The 26,317-nt window shown below is 34.8% G+C and overlaps 3 protein-coding genes across 4 annotated transcripts; 1 reads left to right on the plus strand and 2 right to left on the minus strand.

The window, feature by feature from the left end:
• Nucleotides 1-1,598: 1,598 nt before the first annotated feature.
• LOC112766848 (uncharacterized) lies at nucleotides 1,599-2,729 on the minus strand. The gene is made up of 3 exons (XM_025812747.2): nucleotides 2,295-2,729; nucleotides 2,007-2,184; nucleotides 1,599-1,920 (listed from the first exon to the last, which is right to left on the minus strand). Exons 1-3 carry the CDS (start codon nucleotides 2,344-2,346, stop codon nucleotides 1,797-1,799), a joined length of 354 nt encoding a protein of 117 aa, XP_025668532.1. The 5' UTR covers nucleotides 2,347-2,729; the 3' UTR covers nucleotides 1,599-1,796.
• An 891-nt stretch (nucleotides 2,730-3,620) lies between these two features.
• On the minus strand, nucleotides 3,621-4,994 carry LOC112766989 (uncharacterized). Its single transcript, XM_025812877.3, has one exon. It carries the CDS (start codon nucleotides 4,824-4,826, stop codon nucleotides 3,675-3,677), a length of 1,152 nt encoding a protein of 383 aa, XP_025668662.1. The 5' UTR covers nucleotides 4,827-4,994; the 3' UTR covers nucleotides 3,621-3,674.
• Nucleotides 4,995-5,264: 270 nt separating this feature from the next.
• Nucleotides 5,265-6,539, plus strand: LOC112765285 (CBS domain-containing protein CBSX3, mitochondrial). 2 transcript variants are annotated; one of them, XM_025811199.3, is made up of 4 exons: nucleotides 5,265-5,783; nucleotides 5,871-5,946; nucleotides 6,085-6,158; nucleotides 6,259-6,539. In XM_025811199.3, the coding sequence occupies exons 1-4, from the start codon at nucleotides 5,520-5,522 to the stop codon at nucleotides 6,460-6,462; spliced, it is 618 nt and encodes a 205-aa protein (XP_025666984.1). In that variant the 5' UTR covers nucleotides 5,265-5,519; the 3' UTR covers nucleotides 6,463-6,539. The 2 variants fall into 2 exon arrangements, with proteins under 2 accessions (XP_025666984.1, XP_025666983.1); XM_025811198.3 differs by having other exon boundaries at nucleotides 5,413-5,783; nucleotides 5,862-5,946.
• The last annotated feature ends 19,778 nt before the right edge of the window (nucleotides 6,540-26,317 follow it).

Raw genomic sequence — 26,317 nt, forward strand, 5'->3', positions numbered from 1 at the left:
TTCATTCATTATTATACAATTGTTTCACTATGAGTACGTATTTCGGTTCATTATGCAGAAAACTGTTCGAATTTGAATTTATATAATGGATAATGTTCCATTCATTTAGTACTGTATAATTGTTTCACCATAATAACATGTTCGGTTCATTTTTGTTCTACACAATTCAAAACTCTTCCTTCTCACCTTCAACCGCTTCTTCACTAGGAAGAGAAGGAGGAAAAGACAAAAAAATACAGTAGCAACAACAACAAAAGAATGACAATAAGGAGAAAACACGTGAAGAAGCGAAAAAAAAGGAGGAGAATGAGGAGGAGGAGGAACGGAAAGAAGAAGGCGAAGAAGAAGAAAACGCCCCATGTGTAAACAAGCGTGAGAAGAAGGGAAGAAGCGTGAGGAAAGAAGAAAATGGAAAAAGGCGTGAGGAAAGAAGAAAATGGAAAAAGCGCGTAACCTAAAATTGCTTGGATGAACTTGGATGCCAAAATTTTTTTTTTTGGTGACTTGGATGCCAAAATTGCTTAGATGTGGAGAATATCTCTACTTAAAATTCTCTTCAAATTTAAAAAAAATATTAACTAACAAAAATATTTAATTAACTAATCAAATCAAAATAATTAGTTATCTAACTTTCAGTATGAGTAAACTATAAACTTAACTTATGTTACTAACTTGTTAACTAACCTAAACTGTGTTACCTCAATATCATCCGGTCTATTTATGTGTTAAAATACTAACTCTATAAAGTTCTTAAAATAAAATCATATACACTTATTAATTTAAATAATAAAGATAACACTAACCTTAAAGTCGATAGCTCCCGCAATGTGTCAACTAGTGCGAGATTGATGTTAGAATCCCGTACGTTGCGTGCCACAACGTCCAAAAAACTAATAAATATTAACAAAACAGTACAAGAAAGAGAAAAATAAAAAATATATGAGAAAAATGTGGAGTCAGGGACACTACGAATGACTTTCATTTATAGTCGTTCTTTGAACTTTTCTCGTTTACATGAGATAAAGCTCGTGTCATATCAAGATTGTAAACGTGATACGTTGTATAAACAAGATATGACCATATTTATGTCATTTATAGTATAAACAAGATAAGTTACTTAATGAAAATTTGTAAATATTCTCAAATTAACGTATATTCGTAACTAAAATATTTATTTTATTTATTTAAAATAAATCTTACATTTAGGTATCTTTTGTTTTTGTATATCTCTATGTAAAACTCGCATTCGCATGTACAATTGCTTTGGGTCATTTACGTTTGGTCTTGGGCCAGCCCGAATTAATAGACAAAACAGTCCACTAGCTAATTAATTTTATTTATAATTGATACAAAAAAAGTGTTAAGTAATGGTTAAGAACCAATGCAAATTTTAAGGCCCAAAAAAAAAAAAAAAACCAATGCAAATGCGAAGTGGAATAGGAAGATCAGGAGTATGGGACTGTTAATGTCAACCGGGACTGTTAATGTCAACCCAATAATGACATGTTTGGTAACCAAAGAAAATCAATAAAAAAACAGCTATAACTTACCTTAGTTAGTATTTATTAATTTATTAATTATCGATTGAATATTCTCTCTTTGGCAATTTTGGAATTTTGCATTATGGAACATTTACATTGGAACACTTCAACAAAAGTTCAAAGTTGAAACTTGAAAAAGAACCATGAAAACAGAGTTGTTCGGCGGCATGATTACTCGCCAAACAGGAACCAAAACATGAGGCATAACTCTATACAATACTAGTATTTGTATGGAAATAAAGTATAGTTTATATATCAAGCACTAATTCCACTTGATGATCCCAAGTTGGCCACGTGAAACTGCGACGCATACTTATTCTTGGAGGTAGGTTCCGTTTCTGGTGGTTCATTCAGAAATGCCCAGCTGCTCTTGGTCCACCTGCAATCATTTTCCAAAATACATGAATTTCATACCATATTATTATTATGCGGGCAATTGATTATTAAGTTAAACATATAATATACCAGCCAGAGTCAATTTTGTTGATATGGTGTTCCAAGTCCAAGCTTGTTACATCATCCTTATCTATGGACTCCTTCACCCTAAGAACAGACTGGACATGTTCTTCCTCTATCTTCTTTTTTGTTCTCCAAAACGCAGCGATTTCTTCTTTCGTCAGCGATTTATTCCTCCTACGTGTCTCTGCATCAATGAAAACATTATGATCAGAAGTCAAAACATAGTTGGAAAAATTAAACCTAAGAAATTAAACAAGGACTACTATCTTATTATTATGACTTGATATTACCTACCTAACTTAGGGTCCAAGGTGGGAGAGTTCCATCCTGCCATAAGAGAACCCATTGTTGCTAATGTCCTTGTAATTGTAATGTGTGTGATGATAACAGAAAACTCGATAAATCACACTAGTAACAGAATGCTTTTTATATTTAGCGGAACGTCCTCGTGGATTTTCTTCTTTGTTCTTATCCCTTTAGCAAATCTTAACCGATGATGATGGTGATGACGAGTGGAGAGGGTGAGTCACCTTCAAAAGTTTTTGGATACTCACATCGTATGCTGATGATGCTGATCCTACCTAGTACTACTAGGATAACGATAAGTGTTATTGTTACTTGGAATCATGCCAATCATGAATAATAAATAATTCGATGTATTTTGGGTTTAAAACAGAGGCTGGCAGCACACAGACTCAAATACAACGCATCGGCTGAGGCATGTGATTCAGTGGCAAAATAGCATATCAAGAACAGTCATATCAGCCAAAAATAAGCTAAAATATGTTTGGATTTTATAAAAAATCGGGTTTTGGTTTGTGCTCTATGATCTCAGAAACGGTTTTCAAACATATTATTTAAAAAGTGATTTTAATTAAACGATTTTGTTTACTTTTTGACTGGTTATATTTTGGTTCCATATACTTTTCCTTCCTTTCAATTATTAAAATAAATTGAGAGGATCAATTTTCTCGTTTTAGAAAAAAATAATAGTTTGAGAACTATTAATGGTTATTACTTATATAAAGATCTTTATGTAAAAAACATAACTAACATATTAATTATTATATTAAATAATTTAGTTACATGTATCTAATTATCTAATAATTTTTAGATTATTTTTAATCATATTAAGTACACACTAAAATAAATTACTAATATAAAATATATATTTAAAATATAAAATATATATTAAAATTAAATTAAATAATACATATATTTATAAATAAATATATAATAATTAATTTTAAATGTTAATTTTTTATATATAATATTTTTAAATTATTTCACATAAAAATATTTTAAAAAATATTATATAAAATAATTAAAATATTTTATATTATGTATAATTAATATGATTAAATTTTATATAAACATTTAAAATGATTTATGAATTAACAATTTTTTTTAAAAGCATGGGAATTATATTAATTCATCAATGGCCTAATATATCTAAGTGAACTAAAGTACAAACATATTTAATTAAATTGTTTAATATATCATATAAACGAATTATAATTCAAATAATATATTTTTTTTATCTTTACTTAAAAAGTTTTGGATTCGAGTAAAATACAAAGAAGATGGATAAAATTTGCAACCATATACACCGGAAATCAGTAATCAGTGAACCATAACAATCATGTAAAATTTTGGTTTATTGGGGGGTTTGAGTTACATGATGTCAGCAGCCTTATTATTATCTCCACAGCGGAATTTGCAACCATGACGGCGAGGTTTGTCCGGGTTATCAGGCTCAGAGTCACTCGGTTCCATGAACAAACCTCTCAGGCAACGTCGTCGAACCACAGGCCTCGGGTAACTCACACGGTTACCATTCATTTCAACCTTCCTTGTCTCCAAAGCTGGAGCCTTCGGTTCATGACTCTGCTGATAATTAGGAAGAGCAACGCGAACACCTGGGTCTCTTTCACTAACTGAACCTTGCACCATCACCGAGTTATTCACGCTCTGTATGTTACTGTTCACGTACGCCTTGTTAGCAGCCACGTCATCATCATCATCATCATCATCTTTCTTCTCGGAAGCAGAAGCGTCGTTCTCATCACCTGCATCTGTGGTTTCTTCTTCTTCTTCTTCTGGGTTCTTCTTCTTGTAGGCTCTGTGAATGCGGATTGAACCGTCTTTCTTGGTTTTGTTGGAGGAACCTTCTGCCACGTGCATTGTTGCGCCTTTGTTGTCGCCAGCAAGTGTAACAACACTAAAGCTCTTGTGGTCATCATCAACCTCCGTGGGTGGTTGTGTTGGGGTCACAGTGGCTAGTTTCTGAACAAAGCATGAGATGTTTTCTTTGATGCCTTTTTGCAGTTGGTTATTAACATGGTGTTGTTTTTCTTCTTTGAGGGGTATGGTTGTGCTTGTTACGTTCATAGTGGAAGTGTTGCCTGAATTACTCACAACTTTGATGTCTTTTCCACTGCTTGATGATGTAGCAAACATCATTTTCCTCTCTATGGATTCTTCTTTGATTGCTTCGTGCTCCATCACCAGCACTATCTCCTTTGCTTCTTCCGGTTCCTTCTTGAACTCTGCTGAGTGAGGGGTTCGAGAAGGTGAAGACACTGGGGAATCAAGAATCACAGAAGACGCTGGTGACTGTGCTGGATGAGAAGGTGCTTCTCGTTCTTGTTGCTGCTGAGATTGGGAAGAAGGAGAAGAATGTGGTAATGCAGGTGCAGGTGCTATCCCTGGAGGCCGAAAAGGTGGCCGTTCAGGTTTTGATTTTTGTTTTGAGGGTGGAGCACGTGCTCCTGATGATGATATCCATGGGATCTTAAAACGAAGTTGCTTCTTTTTCTGCGGCATTATTGCTCAAGGATTATGAAAATATTATTTTGGCTTGGTTTATGTTAATACCAAACACTGCACTGCTTTTGTATTTATATATGTAATTTGAAGGATCAGGAATTTATTATTATACCTTGGATGCATTGATGGACTTCTATGAGAGATGGTTTAATTTGGCTTGACTGCACAATTATTTCGATCATGTTTTCACATTCATTATTATTCCTTTGAAAACTTAGCTTGCTCATTTGGTTTGTGCTTTCCTTAAAATCTTTACCTCATCCAAGTTTATTTTAGTTTCCAATAATTCTTATCTTGCCCCGTTGGAAAGAGTTTCTTGTCCATGATCCTAAAAGAATATACTTGGCCCTTGGTAAAGTTTACAGGTTTTGTGGAAATTAATCTTATTGAACAAGAAAATGATCATACATAATCATATAGATGCGTGTATGGAATGGTGAATGGTATCATCCAAAAGGTTCAGCATTGTAGTACTACTACCATGTGAAAAACAACTTTAAAGTTCCTTTCTTGATATTCTCCCTCAAGAAAAGAGTTCATAGACAAGCTATTCTTGTCTTTAAAGCAATACATTAGTTGAGTACATAAAACCCCTAGACTATTTATCCGTTATTTGATTTTCTTAATTACCTTAAAATTCAAACATTAGCCTGCATTGATTATTTAAACAAAAAATATATAACACTAAAAATGCTAGGAATTTTAAGGGCATTAAGACTTGGGCAAACCCCTCAAAGGGCATCCATATTCCAACAATGCCATGGAAATGGAATCATTAGCCCCAACAAATTGTCTTCTGGTTTCGGATGTGTGACATCCTCCCCACCCACCATGCAGCTGAAAGGATTGGAGAATGTTACTGTCTCAGAGGTGCTTATGACAAAAGGGCAAGAGAAGATTGGTTCCTGGCTCTCATGCCAAGTTGACGATGCTGTTATCAATGCAATGAAGAACGTAATCTATTATGATTTATTTTACTTAATTTTTTTTATGCCAATTTCATTTATTAACAAGAATCATACTATATATAAGGTTTATCAGATGGCTGAAAACAATATTGGATCATTGGTTGTACTAAAGTCAGAGGGCCACCTAGCAGGCATTGTCACAGAAAGAGGTATATTATATATCAGCATTCTAAGATATCTATGCTACACTACTATCATAATTATAATATTTCAAAAAATATTACTAATATTTTAGTAATATTTTTTATTATTTAATAATATTCTTTTCACCTCTCTGTTTTTTGAAGATTGCTTGAAGAAAATAGTTGCACAAGGAAGATCACCCTATCACACACAAGTTGGTGAAATAATGACTAATGAGGTTGATTATTTTTGTCACTTGTCATTTATTTTCATTATTAATGAGTAATGACTACTAATGAGCCTAATTAATAACCTTCTGTACGTGAATTATTAAACAGCAAAACTTGATAACGGTGACCTCTGACATGAACATTCTTCAAGCAATGCGACTTATGACAGAGAATCGTATCAGACATGTTCCAGTTATAGACGGGAAAATAGTGGGAATGATATCCATTGTAGATGTAGTTCGAGCAGTGATGGAGCAGCAAAATGGAGAATTGAAACGACTCAATGATTACATCAAAGGAGAATACTATTAGCTAGAAACAATTCAATCACTGCAATTATATATAACTCATCAGCTCTGATCCTTATATATATAAACATCTTTTATATATCTTCTTACTAACTGCCTAAATTAAACTAGTACACATGATCGGAATCGCTCAATATATAGGAGCTATAAATAAATAGAAAAAAGACAAAATAAATAACTTATTAATTAGTTTTTTATAATTATAAAAATCATTATTTTTTTGAGAATTTAAATTTGAAATTAGAAGTTTATAATTTAATATTTATAATTTAAAATAATTAAAAAAAATAGTTACAGAAAAAATTAATTCTCTAAGATTAGTCAAATAAGTGTGAACAATAAAGCCTTCGGTGGAGATTTTCTTTTTCTTTTAACAATGAAAGGGCATATTTGTAAGTTGAAATAAAATTCGAAAAGATCTTCCGTTTGGGCTTTTCAAGTTTAGTGATGATAAGGATTCTAGCACTAGAATTATGTAAAAGATGAAGATAGATTCGTGATGCAAAGACGGTGAAGAATATCTTTGGCACGATGAATATGATCCCAGCCCATTGTCCTGCATTAATTGTTGGTTTCAGCTGAGGTAATCGTAGTATCCCCAATGCACAGATGCATCTTCCATTCTAAAGACAAGAGAGTAGAAACAAAAAATAATGCAATGCGCATCCAACTTAGGTGGTTATATTTTTGTTTTCTTAACATTATCCATATATTTTTTATGGTTTGTGTTGATTATCAATTAAAATCTGAATAATTTAAACATTAACAAAAAATTTTAAAAGATATTATTAATACAATTTTTTAAATTAATTTTAAAATTTAAGAAACGTACTTATCATTTTGTCTTCATTTTTAATGAGTATAATATTAAAATAGCTACTAAAATTAAATAGTCTAGCTAACTTTAAAAGTAAATTATTCATCAAATATTTTGAATTAATCTATGTCCAACATAAAAATAAAAGTTCTATTTCAAAATATCTGATCAGTAATTTATTTTTAGAATTAACATTATATTTGTTTCAGTACGATTATTAATTTATACATATCGATACTACATAAAAAATAGACAAAAAAATTTGCTATGTGAATTGTATTTATTTCTGTTAGTATTTATCTTTTATTTATATTTTAAAAATATTATATTAATATATCTACAAAAATATCTTTATAAATAATTATAAAAAAATTATTAAAAGATTTTTGTTACAGAAATAAAAAAATTATTTAATCATTTAATAAAAAAATAATAAAAATATATTTGTCTTCTTATAGTTATTTATAAGAATATTTTTGTATATATAATAATATAATATTTTTTAAAAAGTAAATAAAAAATAATATAATATAATAACAGAGATAAATATAATTCACATGATAAATTTTTATTTGTTTAATTTTTATATTGTATCAATATATATAAATTAATAATTCATATCGAAATAAACACCTATAATTAATGTTAAAATTATATATATATATAAAATTAATAATTTAATAAAATTTATTAAATTATTTAATAGTTTTTAAATATTAATTTTACATAAAAACAAATGTAACCCAGTTTTCATCAAAAGGGATATATGTGCATCTTTCTTTCTTTGGTCAGCATATGCGTTTGGTTATTCGGAGCGTCAATTAAGGGCTTTGGATTTAGCCAGGAGTATGGTCCTTTCACCTTATCACGATTCTAATAGGACCAGCAAGGAATGTTTTAGTTCTCTTTCTTTTTTTGATGTTGCTGTTGTCGAGAAAGAAGTATTTATTTAAGGTAAATATGTCTTCAAAACTAGAGCTTAAATTACTTCTCTTTTAATACACAATTAAAGATAGAGCAAATTTTGTAATAGTCTCTAAAATTTATATAATTATTTGATTTAGTCTTTCAAATTTTAATTTTTTAATAATAGTCCCTAAGATAAAATTTTAGACATTATAGTAATTTCTGTTATCATTTTTGATACTAAATCAGTATTTAAAGTGCTGGGGTGGTCATCTTTTAACACGTTAGACGATTCCAAAACGATACTGTTTTAGTTTGGTGCCCAATTTTAGATAAAATGATGTTGTTTAAAAGTTTATTTTATTAAAAAACAAACTATAATCAAATACAAACATTCATCCATCTTTTCTATTTCTACTCTTTTTCTTCTTTCTTTCTTCATCAATGAAACTACTTTAGGGCATGGTTTCTTGGGCTGCATACATTGCAATAACTACGATGACGTTGAAGGACTGAGGAATATCATCTGCTCCTCAACTGGTAGGTTATTTTGACTTCATCATCGTTGACAACAAAAGTATGGCTCAAATTTTATTTTCGGTAACACAATGAAATAATGTTTCTTTCATGTAATTGTGGTGTGAGTAGGGATGACAATATATAACACCCTTATTACCAGAATATCACGTTTTTGGCTATTCCACTCTAATAACGAAAATATTACGACAACTTCTATAAATAACTATAATAAGTAGGAGCCTTTACTTAAAATTCTTATATACTTTTTTTTTTGAAAAACCATTTTTTTTATCATTCATACAAACATGCATACATGTATATAATACACAAATACATCTCATCACATTTTACATTTTACAAAAATAACTTTACAGGTAACTTACAATATTATATATATATATTACAAATTCTATCCTTTTGTACAAGATATAATAATAATGGCGAGGAAAAATAATAACTAATTACAAGACCAGTCTAAAAATACAGAAGTAAACGTTCAATGCTTATCTTCTTCGTTTATTTTCCTGAAAAATATAGGGCTGTAGGGGATGAGAACTTAACCACACAGTTCTCCGTTGGAGAAGGGAATGTTGCAAAAGTAATGTAAACACATACACTGATGCAGATTTTACACCACAAACTACCGGCAAGTGCACCAGATCATATAAAGTAATACCACGAGAGTGGGTTATCATTCCCACGGAGATTAACGGATCAAACAAGCAATAATCGATTGATTATTCTAGTCAAACAATCAGTATTTAGAGTTTCAATAGCAAAAAAGGCATAAAATAGTGAATTAAGGAAAACAGACAATAAATGTGTAAAGAGATTATATGATAGGAGAGTTAAGGTTTCAGAGATATTTAAGTTTTTGGATTAATAGTTATATTTATCTACCTTGATCATGCAAAAATTTAAGTAATTGAATTCCAATTCCTTGGCAATCCAATTTCTCCTAACCTAATCAACCGTCAATTCCTAGATCAATTAATCGTGTTAAGAGGTTAATCCAAATTCTGGTTTAAGACCACACAATTCTTAAGAACCAAAAGAAATATGATTATATGTCACGTATCACATTAAATCCAGATAATTAAAAAATTATGAGAAGAGGATTTCAATCTTGATTCCAATGATTTTAACTTTTCTAATATTCAAAGGGATTCAATTTAGATTAGGATTATTTTCCAATATACTCTATTTCTTAGGATGAAGAACGAAACCCAATTCTTGAATAGAAATCAGTGCATTAATCAAAAGTAGAAGAACAATAGTATTCATCCATCAAAATAAATAGAACTCCTAACCTTAACAATGGAGGTTTAGTTGCTCATAGTGCAGAAAAAATAAACTCCTAGTTTGTGCGAAAGTAAAAACTGAACGAGAGAAGAGAATAGAGCCCGATGCCCTTTTTTTTTCTCTCCTTTTTTTCTGAAAACCTCAAAATTAAATTTTGCAATTCCTAAAAAAAAAACGATCCTATCTTTTTCTCTTCTCATTTATTTTAAATATTTTCATTGATTGTGAATTTCTTTGAGTTGTGGAGCACGCGCTCATATGGCCTTAGGCGTGGGTGCATTAGCACTAGGCGCGGGGACCGCGGCGCTAGGCTTGACCTTAATGGCGTTGGGCGCCATTGGAGATCACGGTGCTAGACACGGCTGGGGTGTGGGCACTGGATGCAGAATGTCGGTGCTAGGTGCCATGGGTCCAAAGAGTTTTGCGAAGGGTGGCGTTGGATATCGATGGAGTGGCACTAGGCGCCAAGGGTACAGCATGGAATCTCTTGCTCTTCTCTTTCTCAATTCTTACCTATTCTTGATCCATGCTATCTACAATCATCACAATAATAATGAAGAAAAAGTCATTAACGATGCTCATGCATCACAACATCAAACTTAAACAATTGTTTATCCTCAAGCAAACCAAATAAAAGAAAAAAAAAGTGGGTTTGATTAATAGTTGAATCTTCTTGCAAACCCATGTCTACCTTGTCAGTGGGGTTTAGTATGAATGGTTCTCTCTGTTTCACTACTTCTTGGAATCTTAGAAATGCCAATTATCTTAAAAGAACTTGGATTCAGATGATGTTATGAAATCTCTTTTTCTTTGAGCCTCGGTTGATCCTTGATTTCTTTTATTTAAAATAAAGAGAGCTTTTTTCTGTTGAAAATTCTAAATGCTCCGTCTCAAGGCAGCTCTTGATGCTAGGTTTTGATTGATAATCTCGGACTAGTTGGTCCAAATTATCGGGTGATGAGGCACCCCGCGGATTTAGTTACCCAAGCCTCTCCCTGATACGGTTGCATCACAAGCATATAGCTAAAGCTTTGAATTTCCAATCATCGATACTCAAAGTCTCTTTGGACTGCTAAATGTCTTGTTTCAAGTCGGCTTTTGGTAGTGGACTTTCGATCAATAATCCCAGACCAGTTGGTCCAAGTTATTAGGTGATGAAACACCCCTCGAATCTAATCATCCCATCTTTCTTAGACAATCGATACCACAAGCACATAATTGGATCTCAGCCATTGATGCTCAGAGCTTTGAAACTTTAAATTTTCTTTTGATCTTTTTTTTTTGTTTATTTTCTCTCTTTTTCTTTTTCTTGCTTAATTCTTTTGATTCATGGATCAATCTCCGTTTTTTTTGGAGATCTCATAATACTTCACTAAATCCTTGTTCACCAAGAATCCACATTTCCTTTTTCCAAGATCATTCAAGTGTTGTTCCTTTCTATGGCATTATAATCACAAGTAGAGACCACCATAATTGTGTTAACAAGGCTTCTGTTAATCAATTATTAATTCATTGACATCACTTCAGAGAAGTGATTAGAGGACAATACATGAACAAGCTTAAAATAAAATAAAATAAAATAAAGAAGAACAAGTAAAAATAACTAAAAACAAATATCATGCAAAAATAGAAAAATAAAACAGAAAATAGAAACATAATAAAAAAGGAAACAAAAAGAAGGACAAAGCATGAAAGGAACTCCACCACCTCAATTGTCATTGTTGTCATCCTCCTCATCATCTTGTTGAGCTCTTTGTGGCTCTTTCGCCCTCTGTATCTCTTGTTGTTATTCAAGAGATAGCTGAGTGATGTTGGTGTTCCCATGATAGAGTTGATCATGAATCCATTCACCAACTTGGAAAAAAGGAGCCATTGCCGGATTTGAAACTTGTTGACCCACACAAAGATAGTTCATTCTTCTCTCCATTTCTTGCTTGAAATGAAGGAGCTCAACCCATTGATTTATTACTCTCTCACTATGTGATTGAGTTGGATGCCATGGCTGTCTTAATTTACCTGTATCCACTCAAGGGTTGAAGTTAGTTGTTACCAATATTCTTGAGGTAGGAAATATTACCCTTGAGGTATGACAGGTTGTGCTTGTTGGGGTGAAGGAGCTTGTGAAGCTTTTTTTTTCTTCAGCTTTATCTCTTTGTGGCATTACTAATCTCACAAATTCCATTTTTCTCTTGAAGATTGGCTTCTCAATAGGGAGGAGGATGCCATTCTGAGTGGATGTTCTTGTGACTTTACAGATGCGGTGAATGACATTTGGAAAGACTAACTACGCTCTTGAAGAAGAATTTGAGGCAATGTGGTATATTTGTCTAGGAATTATTTTATCCACCTTACCTCATATCCTATCATGATACAGTAAACCATGATGGTTCTTTCCACTGTCACCTTAGAGCGATTGCTTGTTGAAAAAATTGAGCATTGAATAAACTCCAACCACCCTCTCGCTGTTGGTTTTAGGTCGATTTCCCTCAGTTGGTTCGGTCTATTATCCGCACCTAGTATCCATTGAGTACCTGGGAGGAAAATATCTTCAAGCACTTGGTCATATCTTGGATTTCGGTCCACCCTCTCGCTCTAGGTTGCTAATGATGGAGGATGTTCTGGAGGTGGCAGTTGGAGAATCTCCCTAATGCTTCTTGGACTAAAATCAAGGACCTTTTTCACACATAGGTTTGGTAATCCTTTTTGTTCACACCTTGCACATCCTTGTATGTGATCCAAGTGTTAGCATAGAACTCTTGGATTTTTAATTAACCTACCTCTGTAGGTGGGTCACAGAGAAGTCCCCAGCCTCTGTGTACAATTTGGAATGAAATTTCTGAATATTCATCCGACTTAAGATCAAACTTCACCTCAGGGATTACCTTTCTCTTGCTTATGTGCTCAAGGAAGTGCTCTTCATGCAACTTGGAACAGAACCGTGTTGAATCGAATATAGCGATTGCCGATTCCTTGTCCTTCCTCTTTCTTGATGATGAATCTTGTGCTTTGGGTGCCATTGTTGTCTGTAGAGAGAGAGAGCTTACTCTAACAATACCAAACTTGAATAGTTACTTCTCCTCCAGCAAAGAGAAAGATAAAAAAAACTGGAAGAATAAAAGAAAGAAAGAAGAAAGGGGATGAGGCATGAAAAGGGTAGAAAGAATAGAAAATGATTCAGGGAGGGAGGAGTGGGGGGATTGTGGAAAGGATGAAGGAAAGAGGGAGAAGTTTCATGTGTTTGTGGTTGGAGAATTACAAGAGAAAGAAAAGAAGTAGGGATTGTAAGGGGGTGGGGTGTATATATAGAGAAGATGAAAGAAAGAAGAAGGGAGTGGGGGTGATCGCCGAAGGAATTTGGGGTTATAGGGAAGGGTTAGGTATTAAGAAGGGAAAAGTGGGAAGTGAGAATTGATGGGATTAATGAGGGAGTGATAGGGGGAGGGAATCAAGCAAAGGGGTAGGGTTGTAGAGGGGTCACAGAAAGGGAATCAGAAATTGGGGGGCAATTTGAATTTCAAAAAGGTCTAGAGGGGGCGTTGGGTGCCACGTGTTTGGCGCTAGGCACCGAAAAGGCAAACACCAAACTTGGTACCGGCGCTGGACGCCGAACATCTGGTGTCAGACGCTAAATTTTTTTTGAATTGGTGTTGGATGCTGAATCATTGGCGCTAAGTGCCAACCTTCCAGAGAGAAAGTCCCTCTTTTATGTCGAACCTAGTGCTGAACGTCTATAGCACCATACTCCCAGAAAAGAATACTCAATTTTCTTCCATCGGACGCTAGACGCCACATCATTGGTGCTAGGCGCCAGCCTTCTCGCAAGGAATCCCCGAGTTTTCTCCAACCCGACGCTATACACCACTCAATGGCGCTATATGCCACTCAATGGAGCTTAGCGCCAGCCTTCCTGCGAGAACCTTGAGTTATAAAAGTTATGTCTGTTTGATCTAAGCTTTCCTATTTCTGTTTCAATGGTTGTGCATGAATCAAATAAAAATAAAGAAAACTAATGAATGAAAAACTAATAAAGTAATAATAACAAAAATATAATTAAAGGATCTCATAGTTGGGTTACTTTCCAACAAGTATTTCTTTAACATCACTAGCTTGACGGTTTAACTCTGCTAAGTAAGCAGATGAGTGGTCCTCTGGTGATCAACATCGCCAACAAGATAGTGCTTCAACCTGTGGGCATTGACAGCGAACCTCCTGTCCCAGCTCTCTTCCATGATTTCCATATGACCATAGAGAGACACTTTAATGACCAGAAAAGGTCCTGACCAGTGGGATTTCAGCTTTTCCGAAAATATTTTGAGCCTTGAGTTAAACAGAAAGACTTTCTGGCCTGGCTCAAATTTTTTAGTTACTATCTTCTTATTATGCCACACTTTTGTTTTCTCATTGTAGAGCTTGGCTTTTCATAAGCTGTGGCCTGGAATTTATCAAACTCATTGAGTTGGAGGAGCCTCTTTTCTTCTACAGCCTTGGGGATCAAAGTTCAGGAACTTAGTAGCCCAGTAAGCTCTATGCTCTAACTCTAATGGCAAGTGACAGGCCTTGCCATAGACCAACTGATAAGGGGACATACCAATAAGAGTCTTGAAAGTAGTCTGGTATGCCCAGAGAGAATCATTTATCTTCCTAGCCTAGTCCTTTCTCGAAGCACTTACAGTCTTCTCGAAAATCCGTTTGAGTTCTCTGTTAGAGACCTCCACCTGTCCACTTGTTTGAGGATCATAAGGGGTAGCTACCTTATGTCAGACTTTGCATATCTGAAGAAGAGAATCCAGCTGTTTATTGCAGAAGTGATTGCTCTTATCGGTGATTAAGGTTTGTGGGACACCAAAACCGATGAATATGTACCTCTGATGAAAGCTCTTGGCATCATTGGTGGCCAAAGGCACAGTCTCCACCCACTTGGACATATAATCCACAGGCACTAAAATGTAGTTGTTTGAGTATGAGGGAGGGAATGGTACCATGAAATCGATTTTTCACACATCAAACAACTCTACTTCCAAAATAGCTTACTGTGGCATCTCATTATGCTTGGGTAAATTTCCAACTCTCTGGCACTGTCATAGTTCCTCACAAAGTCCTGGACATCTCTAAAGAGGGTGGGCCAGTAAAAATCGCATTGGAGCAGTCTTGGTCGTAGTCCTCTTTCCACCAAAATGGCCTCCATATTTGGAACCATGACAGTGCCAGAGCACTTGCTGTGTTTATTTATTCGGTATACACCTTTAGATGATTCTCTTTGAGCATTTCTTGAATATATAAGGTTCCTCCTATAAAAAATACTTTACATCATGGAGCAACTTCTTAACCTACTGTTTAGTGAATTCTTCGGGAATCATCCTACTGGCCTTGTAGTTTGCTATATCTGCAAACCAAGAGTCTTCATGTATAACAAAGAGCTGCTCATTTGGGAAAGCTTCATTCACTAGAATGGGGGTGAACCATTGCTTCGTCAGGTTGAATTTTGAAGAGGTGATCAACTACTTGATTCTCAGAACCCTTTCGATCTATGATCTCAATGTTAAACTCCTGAAGAAGAAGCACCCACCTAATCAATCTGGGTTTAGCGTCCTGCTTGGTCAAAAGATACTTAATTACAGTATGGTTAGTGTAAACAATAACTTTCAAATCAATCTGATAGGACCTAAACTTATCAAATGCATACACCATAGCTAAAAGTTCTTTTTTCTATAGTCGTGTAATTCTTTTGGGTGTCATTTAAGACAAGACTTGCATAGTATATGACATGCAATAGCTTGTCTTGTCTCTTCTCCCAAAAAAGTTCCTAGCATAGTTGCTAGCATCACACATAAACTCAAACAATAAATCTCAATCAGGAGGAGCTATGATGGGTACAGAGACAAGCTTAGCTTTTAGAGTCTCAAAAGCATGCATGCATTCATCAGTAAAATAAAAAAGAACATCGAAAACTAAAAGGTTTCTTAGAGGTTTAGCAATTTGTGAAAAATCCTTTATAAACCTTCTATAGAAACCTGCATGGCTTAGAAAACTCTGTATTGCCTTCATATTAACGGGTGGTGGTAATTTCCCAATTACCTCCACCTTGCCTCTATCAATCTCTTTTCTTTTGCTTGAAATATGGTGTCCAAGAACAATACCTTTAGTTACCATAAAATGAAATTTTTTCTAGTTTAAAACAAAGTTTGTCTCTTGGCACCATTTCAAGACTAAAGCTAGATGTTGTAGGTAAGTATCAAAAGAATTACCAAATATAGAAAAATCATCCGTAAATACCTCAATAAACTTTTCAACCATGTCAAAAAATATAGAAAGCATACACCTTTGAAAAGTTGCTAGGGCATTGCATAATCCAAACGACATCTGATGGTAAGCAAATACTCCAAAAGGAGAAGTAAATGCTATTTTCTCTTTATCTTGAGGGTCCACTACAATCTGATTATATCTTGAATATCCATCCAGAAAGCAATAAAATACATGTCTAGCTAACCTCTTAAGCATCTGATCAATGAAGGGCAGTAGGAAGTGGTCCTTCTTAGTAGCAGTGTTGAGCCTTCTACAATTAATTCACATTCTCCAACCGGTGATGGTTCTTGTGAGAATAAGCTCATTCTTCTCATTTGTAACCACCGTAACTCCTCCCTTCTTGGGAACAACTTGCACAGGGCTTACCCAAGAGCTATCAAAAATTAGGTAAATGATCCCTGCTTCCCATAGCTTCATAAACCTTTTTCTGGACCACCTTTTTCATAACCAGATTAAGTCGCCTTTGTGGTTAAACCACAGGTTTAGAATCTTCCTCAAGTAGGATTTTGTGCATACACATGACTGGGCTTATCTTTTTTATATCGCTAATGGTCCAACCAAGAGCTGTTTTGTGGTCTCTCAGTACTTGTAGCAATGCTTCCTCTTCACAACTGCTCAGAGAGAAGTTTATAATCACTGGATAAGAGTCATTTTCTCCTAGAAAGGCATACTTAAGAGAAGGAGGTAGGGGCTTCAGATCAAGCTTTGGTGACCCCTCCTTTCCAGTAGGCATATGCGGTTCCTCCTTGGGAGGTGGAGATTCATCATTTTTAGTTAAATTATCCTCCATAGGGAGATGAAAAGAACTGTTAATTTCTTTTGCTTCCAAAACCTCTTGAACCAATAGCTCAATCAAATCAATCTTCATGCAATCTTCAGAGTCATTGGAGTGTTGCAAGAACTCAAACACATTAAGAACAATTTGTTCTTCATTGACTCTCAAAGTTAACTCGGCCTTTTGCACATCAATAAGGGCTCTCCTAGTGGCCAAAAAAGGTCTTTCTAGACTAATAGAGGCACTAACATCTTTTTCCATATCCAAGATCACAAAATCAGCAGGAAATATACAGGTTCCCATCTTCATTAGCAAATTCTCAATAACTCTAAGTGAAAATTTAATTGAATCGTCAGCAAGTTGTAAAGAGATTCTAGTTAGTTTTACCTCATCAATTTGGAGCTTTCTCATCAAAGAAAGTGGCATTAAGTTAATACTTCCTCCAAGATCACATAGGGCTCTCTGAATAGTGACTTCACCAATGGTGCAAGGAATTAAAAAACTCTTTGGATTCTTCATCTTTTGTGGGAGATTTTTCTGAATTATAGCACTACATTCCTTAGTTAGCACCACTATCTTATTCTCCTTCCAATCCCTCTTCTTTGTCAATAACTCTTTTATAAATTTATCATAAAGAGGCATTTGCTCCAAAGCCTCAACAAAAAGGAATATTAATTTGTAATTTCCTAAAGACCTCCAAGAACTTTGAAAACTATTTGTCCTTGGTTGCCTTTTGAAGTCTCTGAGGATACGAAATTTTAGACTTATGTTCAGGCATTAGAACTTTCACCTTGGGTTGATTTTCCTTATCTTGAACTGGGTTGGAGGAGGAGTTTTTAGGGATATGCTCCTTAGTGTCTTTGGCTTCCTTCATAACTTCTTCACCTTGCTCTTCATCACCCGAGGCTTGTGTACCTACCGCCCTTCCACTTCTCAAGTTGATAGCCTTACATTCTTTCCTTGAATTTGGAATTGTGTCACTGGAGAAGGCATTGGTAGGCCTCTCAGCAACTTGTGTGGCTAATTAACCTATATAAACTTCCAAGTTTCTGAACTTCCAAGTTTTTGATGGTGTCCTTGTTTTCTTGCATGAATCTATTTGTGTTTTTAGAGAGTTCTACTAAGGCTGTTTCTAAGGCCAAGGTTTTCTGAGGAATTTGGGTTAGATTTGATGGCTGAGGAGGTTGGTATTGGTTATTGAAGTGGTTATGGTGGGAGTTGTTGTTATTGAAATTGGGTTGCCTTTGACATTGATTTCCCTAACTAAAATTAGGATGATTTTTCCAGCATGCATTATAGGTTTTAGAATAGGGATCATTGTTGGATGGTCTTGAAAAATTTCCCATATAATTAACTTGTTCCAAAAGAAATTGGCCATAATCAAAAGTCTCACCTTGAGGGATTCCACCATTCATGTCGTAAGAAGCTTCTTAAGTGTTCATCGCTAAGACTTGTATGCCCCCTAATTGGTGAGTGAGGACATTTATTTGTTGAGACATGACGTTTAGCGCCCCCAGCAGGCTCCTCCAGGGTTTGCTGTTTTCTCGCCTAAGTGTTCATGTTCTTGTTCTAAGTGCTATACATGATCACAAACGTTAAAAAAACTAGGAAAACTATGAGAATTAATGAAGAATAAAATGAAATAAAATAAAACTAAAAATAAATTGAATTGATACTGAAATAAAGAAAGGATAACTATAGGATACTATGGTTGGGTTGCCTCCCAACAAACACTTCTTTACCATCATTAGCTTGACGGACAGCTCCTCTAAGGAGGAGGATCATAAAGGCTCAGATCTTCACCCCTCATGGTTAACTTCTTTCCTGTACTCTCATGAATCAGCTCAACATATTCTAGAGACAGGATTCTATTCACAGTATGTGGAATGACTACACTCTTGGTGAAGACTATTCTCATGCCAGGTGAGAAGTGCTCAGTAGGAATCTTCTTATTTCTCCAGCGCTTGGATACTTTCTTCTTGGGGCCTCCTCCATCTTTGGTGGGTGGTGAATGCCCAACACCAAACTTAGGTTTGATGTCGGGAGGCGGTATACCTTTCCACCAAGTGTGAATGCTTCGGCTTTGAACTCTGTATGGAAGTTCCTCCTTTGTTAGAGAGTGGATGAGGTTTAAAGATCTTGAACAACATATAGTTCTCATGTATCCTCAAGACTAATTTTCCTCTCTCCACATCAATCAAGGCTCTCCCAGTTGCTACGAATGGCCTTTCTAGGATGATGGAGTCGTCCTTCTACTCTTCTATATCAAGTATCACAAAGTCTGCAGGGAGGTAAAGGTCTTCAACCTTTACAAGGACATTCTCCACCAATCCATATACCCACTTCAGGGACTTGTCCGCCATTTCCAGTGAGATCCTTGTGGGCTGCGCCTCTTGGATTCCCAACTTCTTCATCACAGAGAGAGGCATCAGATTTATGCTTGATCCAAGGTCGCATAGTGCCTTCTCAAATGTGATGGTCCCTATGGTACAGGAAATTAGGAAACTCCCGGGTCTGGCATCTTCTGTGGTAGCTTCATCTTTGTTCTCTTAGATTTAGGTTAATTTTAGTTTATAAACACTCTTGTTAATTTTGATTCCTTTAATGCAATTTTATGTTTTCATGTTTATTGATGCTTGTTTGATTTTTGTTGTTATTTTCTTGCATTTGGTAGTAGTAGATTTTATTATTATTGTAATTTAATATGCTTTTCTTTTATTGCACACCAAGTATTTGATAAAATGGTTGGGTTAGTTTTAAAGTATATTTTTTAGTATTCTTGGCTTGAAAAGAGAAATTAGGCAATCTTGAGTCATTAATACCCAATTTGAATTGGTGATCTAGAGTTGTTAGTTAATCTTGTTTCCATTGACATTACTTATGGATTGAGATTAACTAGGCATATTTGACTTTCTTCCGATGCGAAGATAATGTAATAGGCTTAAATCTTGGTAGTTATTGTGTTATGATTAATGAGTAGGATAAAAAATCTTGATCCTCAATCTTTGTCATGAATGCCTCTTTATTATTTGTTATCTTTAGTTATTTGATTTATTTTCTTGCCATTTAGATTCTTGCCTTTTTAATTTCTTGCTTCTTTATCAACCCACCTCTATGAATCTCATAACCAATAATTGAGCACTCGATTGTAATTCCTAAGGAGAACAACCCGGGAGTAATACTCTCGATTATTTTTATTGGGTCGAACTTGTGACAACCAAAAATTAAACTTTGATTGAGGGTTGTTTGTTGGTTCAGATCTATAATTTGATGAGATTATTTTTGTGTGAAAATTCTAAACCGACGGTAACCTTCTATTAAAGAACTGTTAGAGAATTATTTTTTTCGTCCAAGTGTATTACTTCAGGGATCCCTAGTGTTACTAAAGAAGAAGGATGGAAGAATGAGACAACGGTGATGGATGGAATTTCTGAAGGATTACGATTTCAAGATGAGTTATCATCCAGGAAAGGCGAACGTACTTACAGACGCTCTGAGTCATAAGAGTTTGAGTATTTATTGTATGATGATGAAAGAAGTCAATTTAATTTCAACCTTTGCAAATTTGAGGCTAGGAATGAAGCAAATATTAGAAGGAGTCGTCATGACACATCTACACTTGACTTTAGATTTTAAGACAACCATTCGACAAGTGCAATTCAGAAATTCAAAGATGTCGCAACTGTTGGCCAAATTAGAGGCAGATAAATCGGGAGAAGTGCGACACAGTGACGAATTATGGAAGTTCAAGAATAGAATTTGTGTACCCGACCAAGGAAGACTGCGTCAAGAGATTTTGACGGAGGCCCATCAGAGTAAATTTTCAATGCATCTGGGTATGACCAAGATGTACCAAGATTTAAAGAGTATGTTCTAGTGGCCGAGACTAAAGGGGAATGTGATGGAATATGTATCAAAATGCTTGACTTATCAGAAGATTAAAGCAGAACATCAGAAACTCTCAGGAAGATTACAACTTTTAGAAGTGCCTCAATGGAAATGGGAGAGAATCACCATGGATTTTGTCACGAGATTACCAAGGAAGTCGGTTGGGCATGATGCTATAAGGGTTATAATGGATAGATTGACAAAGTCGGCTCATTTTCTTCCGATCAAAACTAACTGTACATTAGAAAAGCTTACGCATTTGTACATTCAAGAAGTGGTGCGACTGTATGGAATACCTTCTTCAATTGTGTCTGACAGAGATCCGAGTTTTACATCAAGGTTTTGGGGAGCTTTTCAGAAAGCTTTTGGCACAGAGCTGTAACTAAGTACAACTTATCACCCACAGACAGATGGACAGTCAAAATAAATGATTCAGACATTAGAAGATATACTGAGATCATATGTAATGGAACAGTGGGGAAACTAGGACAAGCAATTGTCTTGGTGAAATTTACCTACAACAACAGTTATCAACAAAGTATTGGAATGGCTCCCTACGAAGCTCTTTATGGATGATGGCGTCAATCTCCACTGTGTTGGCACCAAGGAAAAAAATATAGTGCGTTGGGTCCGGATTTGGTGCAGGAAACAACTGTTCAGATCAAGAAGATTCGCGAGAAGATTTAGACGGAACATAGTCGGCAAAAGAGCTATGCCGATAATAGACGTAAGCCTTTAGAATTTAGGAAGAGTGAACATGTTTTCTTAAAAGCGAGTCCTACCACCAGTATTAGTCGCTTGCTTAGAACCAAGAAGCTAAACCCTAGGTACGTTGGTCCTTTTTAGATCCTTAGAAGAGTTGGTCCAATCGCATATCAAATCGTTCTTCCACTTTCTTGTCCAACCTTCATGATGTTTTCCAAGTCTCTCAGCTTAAGAAATATAATCCCGACGAGAGTCATGTCTGTGGACCCGAGACAATACAATTGCAGAATGATCTAACATACCTAGCAACCCCGGTCGAGGTCATCGATAAGAGTAATAAGCAGCTACGAGGGAAAATAATTTCTTTGGTCAAAGTAGCGTGGGATGCAACGCTGAAGCTGGGCATACCTGGGAGCTAGAAGACAAGATGCAAGCGGACTATCCTCACCTGTTTGCAGGTAAAGAAAATTTTGAGAGCAAAATTTTCTTTAAGGAGGGTAGAATGTAACATCCTGTTTTCGCGTTAGAGTCGCGTATGCGAGTTTTACGTTTTATTCGCATAACGTCTATGATAAATTTTTCTTTCTGTGATCTTTAAATAAAATGAGTAATAATGTAATATTAATATTATATTATTATTTAGTTTTATTTGATGAAGGATGATCACTTGATATTGGTCCCAGAAGATTGAAAAAGCTCGACTTTACTAATTTTATTTACATTAGTAATTTACTCAATTTTTATTCTAATTAAATACCATCACTTGAGATAATTATTTGAGTGTTTACCATATCCAATTACCTTAATTACCTTCCAAGATATTTAAAAATTTAACCTCGCTGACTCAGCATCTCAAAAACTCGACACACAATGCTTAATGCGCCATGTGTCGTGACGCATGCCTTCCCCACCTAATTAAGTGACATTAGTCATTAATGACACCTTATATATAAGCATAAATCCTCTCTCTCTCTCTCCTCTAGTTCAGCCGTGACATGCATGGAGGATTTTTGTTGAATTTCAGACTTTTCGAGCTTGATTTCTTGAGATCCGTGACCTCCACAAAATTTCTGATCGCATAGAAGTGACTGTATCTGCATCCTCTACGTGGTGACGTGTGTTTTGTTCGATGAAATCGTGAAGTGGAGCTTCCCCTGCTAGGAACTAGTTTGACCGAACTAAAGGAGGGAAGGAACGATTGAGCTTTCGACATTTTTGCTCCATTAGACCGATCAGAAACCTCCTCTGGTATCTTGTGTGTGTTCTACACTTCAGAGAGGTAGGTTTTGGTGAATTTTCACTGATTAAATATTAATGTGATAAGTGAGTTTTGGTTTGATTGATTATTGGTTGAATTTGATTAAGTTTATGTTGAAATTTTGTTGAATTATTGTTGTTGCTTGTGAATTATGGTTCGTCCAAGAATAACAGCCCATCTAGGGTTATTTTGAGAATTTTGGAGCTGTTATCAATGAGAATTTTTGAGAAAAATTAATGAGATTTGATGGTCGAGAGATTAACTAAAAAATGGTGAAAAATTGGTAACCGTAAAGCTTGAAAACGGATTTAAAATCATATATATTTTTGAACAAATTTTAATAAAGGATTTTTGGATTTTAAGAGTTGTGCTTGTCACCAACATAACATTATTATTTTGAGAATAAAATTATATTTTGATAAAAGTTATGATTTATTATGTAAATATATAAGTTTAGGGATATTTTGAGTAAAAAGTAAGAATTCAGAGATGAATGAATATTTTATAAATATTATGAGTTACTTTTATAAATATTAAAATATGTAAGATTTAATTAATATTTTTATAAAAATTTAGGGGTAAAAACAAATACTTACAAGGTCGGTATTTAAAGTATAATTTCTAAAAGTATAAGAATAAAACTTTAATAAGCTAGTTTTTGTACAACAAAAATAGAAATATTAAATATTAATACTTCTTAATTATTATTATTGTAATTATGCATATTTAATTAGTATATTTTTGTTAAATCCATTATTTTATTTTTTGTTAATTTTTATTTAATAAGAAACAAAAGTAAAGAAATAAAATTTTCTAAAAGTATTAGAAACACAGAGTATTATTAAAGAGATTTATAATTCTCTTTTCAAAAATAGTGTGAACATAATTCGATATTTTGAGATTTATAAAGTAAAAGACTAAAAAATGAGAAAAGATAAATCGGTACATGTGATTATGGGAAGGTCACGAGAGGGAGACAATAGTATGGTTATGGTGCCAAAGGATACATGTTAACAAACCGTCGGCTTTGTATATGAATGATTGTGCAGGGACGCCCGTAAATATGGAATGGCTTCTAGGAGGAGGGATCACATGCTTCAACTGGAGAATCAGTGCCTACAAGTACTTGCAGAGGTCATGTTCGACATACTTCCGTTGGAGAATCAGTGCCTGCAAGAAGTAGAAACTTGCAGAGATTATGTCGCTGGAATGCCCTATCTGACTTGCGAGCCGGATTGCGTCAGGTGCGAGTCGAAACTGACAAATGAGCTCATTATCTGCGATAGGACTAGACATGCATCATCCTTACTGCGCATTTGTATTTTACTTAATAATGTGAAATTGTTTGTGATTGTCTTCTTATGTTTGTGCATTCCTTAATGGTATTCTGAATTGTTGTGAGTGGCTATTTCTCTGTGATTCTTGTATATTTGGCTGTAAATTAATTGAACTGTGATAATACTGACTTAACTAACTACCCCCAACCCTACTAAGAGTCCCCAGTTCTTACCCCTTCCTTTCTTCCCCATCAGATAGAGACAGGCGTCCTATTCTATGAGATGGACCATCTCTATATATACGAGGATTTTGAGGATTGTTCGGATGTGGTTGAGATTTTCTCTGACGACGACAGTTGATGCCTGGGAGCTGAGGATGTGACTTTTGGGAGTTTTTTTTAGCCTGGCTTTTGTGTTTAGTCTCTCACTTTTGATTAGACTCACTAAGAGAGTAGGATGTATATAGTTGACTAGGCTAGTTTTCGGGTGCCAGCAAACATATATATATGTGAAAGAGCGAAACTCTCGCGCGATCTAGAATTTTCACAATAAATTCGCGTTGTAAGTATAGCTTCTAGACCGACAAGAATTCATTTCTTACAAAAGTTTTGGTTGTCACTTAAGCAAACCCAATAAAAATAAATAACCGAAGTATTCAAACCTCGGGTCGTCTTCTCAAAAAATTGCAGGGAAGTATGATTTATTATTGGTTATGAAAAAATGTATATTTGGGTTTTGAAAAGGTTTGAACAAGAGAAATAAATTGCAGGAATTAATAAATCAATAGCTAATAAAACTCTTGGCACGGTATGAAAGTTTAGAAGTCCTATCCTAGTTATCCTTATCGATGGTGATGGGAATTGAGTTTTAATCCCACTTAGTTAACCTTTACTAAAGCAAAGGAAAGTCAAGTGGACTAATTAGTTTGATCTTCAGGTCCTAGCCAATTCCCAAGAAAGGACTAGAGTTATTGGAATTCAATTCAATTAGCAAAAATAACAATTATCAATCACGATGAGTTTGATAACTCAAGAGTCTCCAATTAATCAATGAAAGCCAAGATTATAAAGAGCTAAATAAAAATCATAAATCTGAAATACCTCAATTGCATTAATAAAAAAAAATCAATCTAAACATAAAGAGTTCATAAACTAAATTGAGAAAATAAGTAAAAGGAACATTAAACCTGGAACTCAAAAGAATTTGTAAGTTGAAATAATAAAAAATCCTAAATATTTTAAGAGGAATCCTAATCCTAAATCCTAAGAGAGAGGGAAGAGCCTCTCTCTCTCTCTAAAACTACATCTAAATTATGAAAAGTGAATTATTATGAATGTATGTTGTCTGATGAATGGATGCATTCTCCCACTTTATAGCCTCTAATCTGTGTGTTTCGGGCCGAAAAATAGGTCAAAAATAGCCCAAAAATCGCTCCCAGTGATTTCTGGTACATACAGGTTGCGGCAAAGTGACGCGGAAGCATCATCCACGCGTTTGCGTGGGTTGAATTTCGCAGATGCGATGCGTGCGCTTCATCCACGCGTCCGCATCGCCTAACTTCAGGGAAGATATGGCAAATTATATATCGTTGCGAAGCCCCGGATGTTAGTTTTCCAACGCAACTGGAACCGCATCATTTGGACCTCTGTAACTCAAGTTATGGTCGATTTAGTACCAAGAGGTCAGGCTGGACATCTTTAGCAGTTCCTTCAGTTTCTTGTATTCCTTCCACTTTTGCATGCTTCCTTTCCATCCTCTAAGCCATTCCTGCCCTGTAATCCCTGTAATCACTTAACACACATATCAAGGCATCGAATGGTAATATGAGAGGATTAATATTAGCAAATATAAGTCCAAAGAAGCATGTTTTTAATCATAGTACAAAATCAGGAAGGAGAATGTAAAACATGCATTTTGTATGAACAAGTGTATGAAAGATTGATAAAATCCACTCAATTAAGCACAAGATAAACCATAAAATAGTGGTTTATCAACCTCCCCACACTTAAACATTAGCATGTCCTCATGCTAAGCTCAAGAGAAGCTATAAAGGAGTGAAGAGGAATGGTAAAATGTATGAAATGCAATCCTATCTATATGAATGGAACT

Source organism: Arachis hypogaea, chromosome 17 (assembly GCF_003086295.3).
Source record: "Arachis hypogaea cultivar Tifrunner chromosome 17, arahy.Tifrunner.gnm2.J5K5, whole genome shotgun sequence".
Classification (NCBI taxonomy): domain Eukaryota; kingdom Viridiplantae; phylum Streptophyta; class Magnoliopsida; order Fabales; family Fabaceae; genus Arachis; species Arachis hypogaea.